Below are 10,938 nucleotides of genomic sequence, written 5' to 3' on the forward strand. Positions count from 1 at the left end.
TTGCATGGTTTATTTTTACATATGAAATTATATAATAAATAAATTTGTTAAAGTTGGACAATGCATTGCAAAGAAAAGATAGGAAACTCTTAAAAGACCCTCTGTCTTAGATAATAAAACTCGACCACCAAGAGACAAATCTCTTGCCAGCCAAGAATTTTTTTTTATCACATCTTTAACGGGATTTAAATTAATTTCTGTAAGGACATTTAATTTAAAGAAAATTTAATGCCCACATTATTAATTAAATCTTTGAGCTGAATTCTGCAGACAGCAAAACATGCACCTGACAAATAATGCATGCATTGTAGGCCTATAGAAAAAAATAAAACACGAGTCTTTACGGTGATTGTTACTTCCGACCAATTGTAGTTGTACTTTTTAAATGCGTCATCATTGACACGCCCACTATAATGGCGCTTCCGGGCTGGACAGTGTATTTACTTTGTATTGCTTTAATATGTGGAGGGATTTACATCTGTCGTCTTTTTAAATGCGCCAGAAAAAGTGCATGGAAAAACAGCCGGATCGCTAAACTGATGGCTCGGACGGAGAAACCGCTGTTTTGGATTGCGTAAGTGGCTTATTTGTCCTCATGCGATTTTTTATTTGTTTACACAGACATCTGTTTTTCTATCCACACCTACCGTATATGATGTTTAATTTACATGAACCGGTTTGTACGTGGTATTGAAATAAATTCTTTATGGTAAGACGTAACAAATGTTCCCTTCAGAGAATGTCAATGATTTGTCATTTCATATGTATGAAAATGTACGGTTTAAATTTCATTTCTAGGATTGGTGCTCGTCAACACCACCTAACGGAAGTAACTGTTATGAAAAACAATAGCCTAAACATTTAGAAACTATTAGTAATTGTAGTAAAAAATAAATAAATAGATTCCTATACTCATCTAATTGATTATTTAGATTGATTCTACAACATTTCTGCCCAAATATTATAGTTACAATAATATTGCAGTGTCATAAGGGGAGCAATTTCATAGAGGGGCATACACAATGGTATAAAACACACAAGTGTTCTCTTTAAAAACTCTTCCAGGTATTCTCTATATACTCGGACCAGACTCGGATACATATTTCATAAAAGGCAGATGAGGAAAGCTCGGGAGCGGTACCCTGCCGGCCACTCCAGAACTCAACCTACTATAATAAACGGTGAGCATAAACACCTTTTCCATCATACGCTCAACAGATGATTATCAATACCTAAAGTCACACTCTATTACTGTCAACAGGCATCAAGATCATACCGGTACCCATCTTATCAGACAATTACAGCTATGTGGTCATTGACACTACATCAAATATGGCTGTTGTGGTTGATCCCGCTGACCCTCAGCCTGTTCAGGTTGGATGCAAAACAACTTTGCAGTGGTTTCAGAAATAGTTTACTGGATTATGTGTCTTACTGTAGAGAGTTTGCCAAACCCATGTGGTTTAGTGGGAAGTGCTCATTATTCCTCACTGGTTTACCAAAATTGTTTAAGATGGAGTAATAATCAGTTATTTTTATTGGAAATCTGTCGTTGTAATGGAAAGACTCCAGTTTCTCTTTCTCTTATGCGCAAAAGTAGAGATATGCGAGGTTTTTTTTTTTGTGATATTGTAATCGATTAGTGGTAAAGCTAAAAAAGTCATAATTAAAATATCTATGATCCTTCACATATATGAAGACATGCATTACTGGAAATATGTGATGTATAGTGACGTCTTATCTTACGTATAACATTAACCAGAGCAACAGTTCTGCTTTATCTCATTTCATGGTCGGTCTTGCACCCACACAGGCATGCTTAGAGGAAGAGGGGGTGGTGTTACAAGCTGTTCTCTGCACGCACAAGCACTGGTAAGACCTGATCTGAAAGTGCCAAAAATCTCTACGACTCTATAAGTTTCATAATGAATGTATTAGCAGTAGATATGACAATCTTTTAGTTTAATCAGCAACTAGATATGTTACATAAAAATCAAGACTGATTTGTTTGGGTGAGAGTTCTAAGACTGACGAGTTATTTTTAGTATGAAGGCCCTTTTAGCTTTGTAAGATCATTGCACCAGTTCTAAGACATATGAGGCATCTAACTACCATTAAAGCAGAAGTTCACTTCCAGAACAAAAATGTACAGATAATTTACTCACCCCCTTGTCATCCAAGATGTTTGTGTCTTTCTTTTTTTCAGTTGATAAGAAATTGTGTTTCTTGAGGAAAAAAATTTAGGAATTATCTCTGTGTAGTGGAATTCAATGGTGCCCCCAAGTTTAAACTTCCAAAATGCAGTTTAAATGCAGTTTCAAATGGCTCTAAATGATCCCATCAGAGGAAAGAAGGAAGAGAAGGGTCTTATCTAGCAAAACGATCGGTGATTTTCAAAACAAATTGACAATTTCTATACTTTTTAACCTCAAATGCTCATCTTGTCTAGGTCTGCATGAACTCTTGTTTTTTTTCAGGTCGAGACAGTTAGTACAGTTAGGATATGTTGAAAAACTCTCACCTCGTTTTCTTCCCCAACTTCAAAATCGTTCTGCATCACTGCAGAAGTACTGACGAAGTGTTTGCAAAGTAAACATGCAAAGAATATCAAACTCCCTTTACAAAAAAAAAAAAAGGTGAAACAGCGATGTAGGGCGATTTTGATGTTGAAGAAGAAAACAGGTATGTTTTTCAACATACCCTAACTGTACTGACCCGGATTACACAGACTATGCATGCGCATCGCAGAGATGAGACAAGACGAGCGTTTGAGGTTGAAAAGTACATAAATTGCTCATTTGTTTAGAAAATGACTGGTCGTTCTACCTCGGCTGGGATCATTTAGAGCCATTTGAAGCTGCATTTAAACTGCATTTTGGAAGTTCAAACTTGGGGGCACCATTAAAGTCCACTATATAGAGAGAAATTCTGGAATTTTTTTTTCAAGAAACATAATTTCTTTACAACTGAAGAAAGAAAGACACAAACATCTTGGATGACAAGGTGGTGAGTAAATTATCTGTAAATGTTTGTTCTGGAAGTGAACTTCGCCTTTAAAAGGGATAGTTCACCCAAAAATGAAAGTCTGTCATCATTTATTCACCTCCATGTTGTTCCAAACCCATCAGACCTCTGTTTTAACCAACCAAGACATTTTAAAAGTAATCCATATAAATGAGACATGATTGAGAAAGATGTAATTTAGTGCAAAAGTCTTAGGCCACTAGTATTTTCATCAGCTAAAAATGGTTTAAAGTCAGTTAAAGTCTGTCTTTTTCTGTGTCAGTAGGAAATATCAGATTACATTTCCAAACATTCATTTTGCCATTAATTGTAATAATCCAGTGAGATTTTTGTTTGCACAAGGATTCTGACAACAGCGAGTGCACAGAGATCTGATCTCATCATCATCCAGTCTGTCTGGAATGACATGAAGAAACAGAACAAACTCAGACAGACTAAATCCAGAAGAACTGTGACAAAGTCTCCAGGATGCTTCAAGAAACCTACATGCAAAGCTGCAGCACTGTTAAGAGTTTTAGGCACTTGTGTAAAAATGCTGTAAAATGAGGATGCTGTCATAAATAGATTTTCTTTATCACTTACCTTTTATTAACTAAATGAAATCAACATTTGGTGCGACCATTCTTTGCGTTTACAGCAGCTTTTGCCCTAGGTGCACTTGCGCAAAATTTTTCAGGTAGCTTTGCAGGTAGGTCTCTTGAAGCATCTTGGAGATGTTGCCACAGTTCTTCTGGATTTACTCTGTTTCAGTTTGTTCTGTGTCTTCATGTCATTCCAGGAAGACTGGATGATGATGAGATTAGATCTGTGTGGAGCACTGGCTGTTGTCAGACTCCTTGTGCAAACAAAAATCTCACTAGATTATTACAATTAATGGCAAACAGAATGTTTGGAAATGTAAACCGATATTTTTACTGACACACTACAGCAAAAGATAGAAATAACTTACTTTAAACCATTTTTTAGCTGGTGAAAATACTAGTGGCCTAAAACTTTTGCACAGTACTGTATATATCGACCAGTGCACATTTGTGACCCTGGACCACAAAACCAATCAGTTTTTTTTAAAGTTGAGATTTACACATCATCTAAAAGCTCAATAAATAAGCTTTCCATTGATGTATGGTTTGTTAGGATATTTGGGAATATTTGGCTGAGATACAACTATTTGATAATCTGAGGGTGCCAAAAAAAATCGAATTATTGAGAAAATCATCTTTAAAGTTGTCCAAATTAAGTTCATAGCAATACATATATACATATCCACAGTTGGAAATTTAAGAGATATCTTCATGGAACATAATCTTTACTTAATATCCTAATGATTTTTGGCATAAAAGAAAAATCGATAATTTTGACCCATACAATGTATTGTTGGCTATTGCTACAAATATACCCATGCGACTTATGACTGGTTTTGTGGTCCAGGGTCATATTTGATCATCTCTTTTGAAGATCTGGCTTAAACTGCTACTTTAAATATGACTTTATATACTTTTTTGAATCTTGAAAATGTTGCATTGACTTTCAGTGGAAAAGTCTTGTAAGCTTATGACACAAGGATGAATAAATGATGACATAATTTTCATATATGGATGAACTTAACAGAATCAATATTGAATGTCTAAACATGAAAACTAAATCAAACTATACTTTGCATATGCACTTTTCCCAACCAGGGACCACAGTGGAGGGAACAGGGCTCTGAAGAGACGTTACAGGTCCTGTCGTGTGTATGGGAATGCTATGGACAACATTCCAGGCCTTACACAGTTAGTACCTTTGACTATCTTCTACTGTTCCATCATGTATTATTTTTATCTGTTAAATGTACAGTTCTAAACATGAGTATTCTTTAATTACCCACTCGCATGTCGTTTCAAATCTGTATAACTTTAATTGTTCCGGGGTCACAAAAGAATATATTTTGAAGAATGTTTCAGCTGTTTTTGTCCATACGGTACAGGTCAACCAAATTTTTCAACCATTGTAAAATTTAAAAAAAAATTCAAAATATCTTCTTTTGTGTTCTACGTTATAATGAAATGTATGAAAGCATGAAACAGACAACCTAATTTAACGTTTTCTGGATTGTTTAGCCCCCTTTCAGACAAAGACACAATAGATTTTGGAACGCAGCTGCACTTCAGGGCCTTCTATACTCCTGGCCACACAGTGGGTCACATGATCTACCTGCTTGATGGCCGAGCGATAGGTGGCCCCAGCAGTTTGTTTTCAGGGGATCTGGTATTCCTCTCTGGATGTGGTGAGTATGGCATTAATCATTCTGTTATCTCCGTATGCACTTAAAAATGTATTATATCATTTTGTTTAAAATATCTGTAGTGTTGTTGTTACCTGCCTGCAATGTTTGACATTGTATATATACTTTACAATTATTTAAATGACTATTTATTCAGTATCGATGCTCAGAAAGCCGAATTCTTGAAGCCAGCTTGCTCTATTTAAAGCTCTGACTCATTTCCATCCCTTGTAGGGAGAATGTTTGAGGGTAATGCCTCAACTATGCTGTCATCTCTGGATACAGTGGGATCGCTAAACGATGAAACTCTGCTTTGGCCTGGTAAGGAAACACAGTCACTTTATATAGGGGCTTTTCACACTTGAAGCTGTTAACCAGAATTTTATCCAGTTACTGTATTTGTGTTTTTTTTACACTGTTTATAATTTACTCTGGGAGTGGAATAAATCCTGGATAGTCAAGACTTCAGTTGAAAATTTTGATGGCAATTTTGAAATTGTTTCTCTCAGGCACTGACACTAAGCTCAATCCATAAGAGTTTCTGCAACTATACAAGCTGTGTTCATTAATTATTATTGTATTTATGATTGGTTGCCAAAATATATTTTTTCACAGCATTGTGAAGCATGCTTAAAAGGTGATAATTCACCCATAAAGGAAAAATCTGTCATTATTTACTCACATACATGTAGTTCCAAACCTATGTGACTTTCTTCATCCTGCTTAACACAAAGCAAGTTTGTTAACCAAATAATGGACGAAAAATACAATGGAAGTCAATGGGAACCAAAACTGTTTAGTTACCAACATTTTTCACAGAGGTTATTTTGTGGTCTGCATAAGAAAAAAATTCATACAGAGAGTTTAAAAACCATAATTGTAATGTGTCAAGTCTTTGCAGTCTTTTAGTTTTTGTACACAGATTTTCAGATGTATATTTTATTTGGGTGTGATTCTAAGGAAAAGCTTGACGTTCATGTTAATAAAGTCGGTTTTTCTTCTCAGGACATGAATATGCTGAAGATAACCTGCTGTTTGCTGCTGAAGTGGAGCCTTGCAATGTTGTACGGGAGCAGAAGTTGCAGTGGGTGCTGCACCAGAGGGGCCAAAGACTCTGCACAGTAAGGAAGACAAGAATTTGTTCCATCCGTAGACCTGCAATATTATTCTAAATCTTCTAAATAATATTCCTACCAGCCAAACTTGATTTGAAGTCCTTCTCTCTTCTTTTCATACAGTGTCCATCCACCCTAGCAGAGGAGAAGCAATACAATCCCTTCCTGCGGAGCCACTCCCAGGATCTTCACCGGGCTCTGGGTCTGCAGCAGAAGCAGGACGAGGACTGGACGTCATATCGCGCCCGTGTTTTAGAAGAGTTGCGCAGACGGAAGGACATTTATAAGGACCGATAAGGCTTTTTATCCACTGGAAACAACCACTGAAACCATTCCAAGCTAAACATGTACTGCTCCCTATGTATTATTTCTGTGCTGGATTAAAAACACTAATGTGAATTTAAACAGTGAGCCAAAAGAAAAAAGTGAAGTAACTTAGACCTGGGCATTATTTTGTATACAAAAATAGATTTATGTAATTCTAAAACATGTTTTTTCTTACCCTTGACTCTCTTGGAGATGTGCAGTGATTCCCATTTAAAATGATGTTTGATGAATACTTAAGGTACAACAAGCACTGATATTTATGAACGGTTCGTCATAATAATAAACCTATTAATTATTAACTATCATTTGTCTGTTTTGAATGCTTGTGAAATGGCGTGATTACAAGAAGGTTTACGGTAGATGTTTACAACAACCGCGTTACTAAGGAAACCGGAGATGCTAATAAGTTTGAGGCGAGAACGAAAACGCATCTAGACCGTAAATAAAACGAGTTACAAGCCTAATAAAGACGCTGTTAGTAGCCCGTACTATTTTCTTTAATATTAAAGTCATTCAAGTAATTGTAAAGTTAGTTTGTTTTCTGTTTATTCTGATATATTTTTTAATAGCATTAGCAAAGTAGCTCCTGTTTGTTTGATATCTGCTGAAGGACTGAGCAGTTGAAACTCAGGTAAACTCAAGTAAATGCAACTGCTACGCCCTCAAAAATCCATGATATATATATATATATATATAGGCAATATTTTAAATTATTACCTGAACTGATTGCATCTGCGTTTATCTGGACTTTCTAAGACACACATGGAGGAAAGTGAATCAACACAGAATGAAACAGAAGAACTGAAAGCTTCGTTTAACGCAGTGGAGTTTATTTGCAACATTGGTAAGTCATTAAACATGATTATGATTGAGTATGTGACGTCACTCCTGAAGTTTGCTTGTCAGATATGCTATTTTAAGGCCAGGAACCATCTGTTAATGGCAGCAACGGGGTAAACTCTAATTTTCCTCACATTCATTAAGTTGCTTTGTACTATTATCTCGTTTTTTGTTTAATAAGTCATTTGAGCAGTTGATTTTCAATGATTGTGATAAAGCTGAAGCACTGACAAATACATAAATGTGCCTTTACATTAGATGTACTGAATGTTTCTTCTGAAGAATCTTCTAATGAATCTTTATTCAAGACTAACAGTATATGAACAGTGTATTATTCCAATTGACTTATGATTGCAAGCCTCTTCTGTTGTCACTTGCAGCACCTAAGGATCTGGACCAGTGTTTGTTCGCAGACTCGCTTGTGACGGTGTCAGATTCGGGCCGGGAACTGGGAGACTTCTCTCTGAGTGTCAGCAAAGCGAGCTACAATGAAGAGCTTTGCTATCTTCTCCATGCCAACAGTCATGGAACGATTGATGACATTCCTTGTGGTACATCGATTATAGGTGAGCATACATTTCCTTCTCTTTATTATTTGTTAGTGAGAACACAAATGTGACCCTGGACCACAAAACCAGTCATAAGGGTCAATTTTTTAAAATGGAGATTGATACATGATCTGAAAGCTGAATAAATGAGCTTTCCATTGATGTATGGTTAGGATATTACAATATTTGGCTGAGATACAACTATTTGAAAATCTAAATATTGAGAAAATCGCCTTTAAAGTTGTCCAGATGAAGTTCTTAGCAATGCATATTACGAATCAAAAAATAAATTTGATATATTTACAGTAGGACATTTACAAAATATTTTGATGGAACATGATCTTTACTTAATACCCTAATGATTTTTGGCATAAAAGAAAAATAGATCATTTTGACCCATAAGATGTATTGTTGGCTATTGCTACAAATCCGTGCAACTTAAGACTGGTGGTCCAAGGTCACAAATGACATTTGTGTCATCACAGTCTTTTCTTAAAGATTGTTAAACCCTATATTTGCTCCCTTGTGTTTTTACCAGCCTACATATCCGGAAACCTTGAGATACTGGAAGAGAATCATCATGAATATGTAAAGGTATCTTTTTCTATTGACATATAGCAAAGTTTATAAAAAGCATAGGGTATCTGTTTAATATTATAAAAATAATGGCTGTAAAATTTGAGGTGTTTTAAACATTCCAGCTAGAAAAGAATACTGTGGACCGGAAAGTACATATTGTTAAACAGGACGATCAATTAGTGGTAAACCGGATCATCTCAGAGAACGAGGTGAGTGCTGTGCTGCACAAGATGAAAATACATTTATGTCAATTTGTGCAAAAAAACAAAAAACAGGAAAGTTTCAAAAGTTTGTGTGAATAATAACAAGGTCTCATTTTTCATTCCATAGGGAGTGAAGACTCAAACCCACACATTTCCACTAAGCTCTCTAAGGGGTTTTGTATCTGAAGCATCCAACTTAATGATCCTGCGTATACTGGCTCAACAGAAGACTGTTCCAGAAAACATGACATTCCTGTCATTTGATGCAGATACTGTGCTTTCTAAGTCAGTTTATGTAAGTAGAGAGAGATAATTGCTGATATTTCAGCGCTGGGATGTTATTGAAATTCAATGTGAACAGAAACACTACCAGTTAAACGTGTTTGAACAGTAAGAGTTTCTTCTGCTTACCAAGCCTGCATTTATTTGATCCAAAGTACAGCAAAAGCAGTGAAATTTTAAAATATTTTTACTATTAAAATAACAGTTTTCTATTTGAATATATTTTAAAATGTAATTTATTCCTGTGATTTCAAAGCTGATTTTTTTTAACATCATTACTCCAGTCACATGATCCTTTAGAAATCATTCTAATATTCTGATTTGCTGCTCAAAAAACATTTATTATTATTATTATTATTATTATGTTGAAAACAGCGGAAGAGCTTTTCAGGTTTCTTTGATGAATACAAAGTTCAGAAGAACAGCATTTATCTGAAATTGAAGTCTTTTGTAACATTAAAAATGTCTATTTTCAATGAATTTAAAGCATCCTTGCTAAATAAAAGTATTAATTTCTATAATTTAAAATCATCCCGACTCTATGCTTTTGAATGCTATAGTGTATAATATTACAAAAGCTTTTTATTTCAGATAAATGCTGATCTTTGGATCTTTCTATTCATCAAGGAATCCTGAAGAAAAAATGAACTAAACTGTTTTAAATATTGAAAATAATAATAAATGTTTCTTAAACAGCAAATCAGCATTAGAATGATTTCTAAACAATCATGTGACACTGAACACGGGAGTAATGATGCTGAAAATTTTGCTTTGATCACAAGAATAAATTACATTTTAAAATACATTCAAATAGAAAGCAGTTATTGTAAATAGTAACAATATTTCACAATATTACTGCTTTTGCTGTATTTTGGATCAAATAAATGCAGGCTTGTTGAGCAGAAGAGACTTCTTTAAAAAAAACAAAACGTTACTGTTCCAAAACTTTTGACTGCTAATGTATGGTAGTAGATGGTGTGCTTTTTATTATTTTTTTAATGTGACTGATACACTTATTTGCTTTAGAGAGCACTTGGGTGCAAGAAGCAGATGATTGGGGAAGAGTTAGTCGATATCTTTGGGATTGAAAGGACTGTCTCCTCTGGAAAGGACTCCTCAGGAACTTGGCATTGCTATTTCTTGCCTGATGGGTACAATAATTACTTCAGTCTTTCCTGGAAAGCAAAATGTGTCTTATCTGTTTCTCTGGTGGCGTTATGCGACTAAAGACAATAAAACGTATTATGAACAGTGATTCTGTCTACACTACATGTAAGTGACAAATCCCCGACAGTAAAATGATGACTCATTGTTTTTATGACATACTTACACAAAGGTCAAATGCTTGACAATGATCATTTGAACAATGATTTTCAAACAAAACCAGTGCTTCCATATATGTGACCACGGACCACAAAACCAGTCATAAGGGTCAATTTTTCCAAATTGAGATCAATACATCATCTGAAAGCTGAATAAATAATCTTTCCACTGATGTATGGTATGGTTTGTTAGGAAATGACAATATTTGGCCGAGATACAATTATTTGAAAATCTGGAATCTGAGGGTGCAGAAAATTGCAAATAAAGTTAAAAAAAATTCAAATAAATTTCTTAACAATGCATTATTACTAACCAAAATTAAGTTTTGATATATTTACAGTAGGAATTTTATGAAATACCTTAATGAAATATTAATATCCTAATGATTTTTGGCATAAAACAAAAATAATTTTGACCCATACAGTGTATTTTTG

General features: G+C 34.9%; 2 protein-coding genes across 2 annotated transcripts in view; both read left to right on the top strand.

The window, feature by feature from the left end:
• The first annotated feature begins 390 nt into the window (after nt 1-390).
• On the top strand, nt 391-7,034 carry pnkd (PNKD metallo-beta-lactamase domain containing). The gene is made up of 9 exons (XM_051113423.1): nt 391-574; nt 1,066-1,181; nt 1,262-1,374; nt 1,814-1,872; nt 4,704-4,796; nt 5,124-5,290; nt 5,522-5,608; nt 6,293-6,408; nt 6,526-7,034. Exons 1-9 carry the CDS (start codon nt 414-416, stop codon nt 6,697-6,699), a joined length of 1,086 nt encoding a protein of 361 aa, XP_050969380.1. The 5' UTR covers nt 391-413; the 3' UTR covers nt 6,700-7,034.
• An 85-nt stretch (nt 7,035-7,119) lies between these two features.
• The window catches only part of catip (ciliogenesis associated TTC17 interacting protein), a 5,506-nt gene continuing 1,687 nt past the window's right edge, over nt 7,120-10,938 (top strand). Inside the window, exons 1-7 of the mRNA XM_051112776.1 lie at nt 7,120-7,360; nt 7,486-7,573; nt 7,950-8,135; nt 8,656-8,711; nt 8,819-8,905; nt 9,027-9,194; nt 10,208-10,332. Of these exons, the coding sequence (XP_050968733.1) occupies nt 7,492-7,573; nt 7,950-8,135; nt 8,656-8,711; nt 8,819-8,905; nt 9,027-9,194; nt 10,208-10,332 (704 nt within the window). The 5' untranslated portion in view covers nt 7,120-7,360; nt 7,486-7,491. The remainder of the gene's footprint in view (nt 7,361-7,485; nt 7,574-7,949; nt 8,136-8,655; nt 8,712-8,818; nt 8,906-9,026; nt 9,195-10,207; nt 10,333-10,938) is intronic.

The sequence above is a fragment of the Labeo rohita genome, chromosome 6, assembly GCF_022985175.1.
Source record: "Labeo rohita strain BAU-BD-2019 chromosome 6, IGBB_LRoh.1.0, whole genome shotgun sequence".
Lineage (NCBI taxonomy): Eukaryota > Metazoa > Chordata > Actinopteri > Cypriniformes > Cyprinidae > Labeo > Labeo rohita.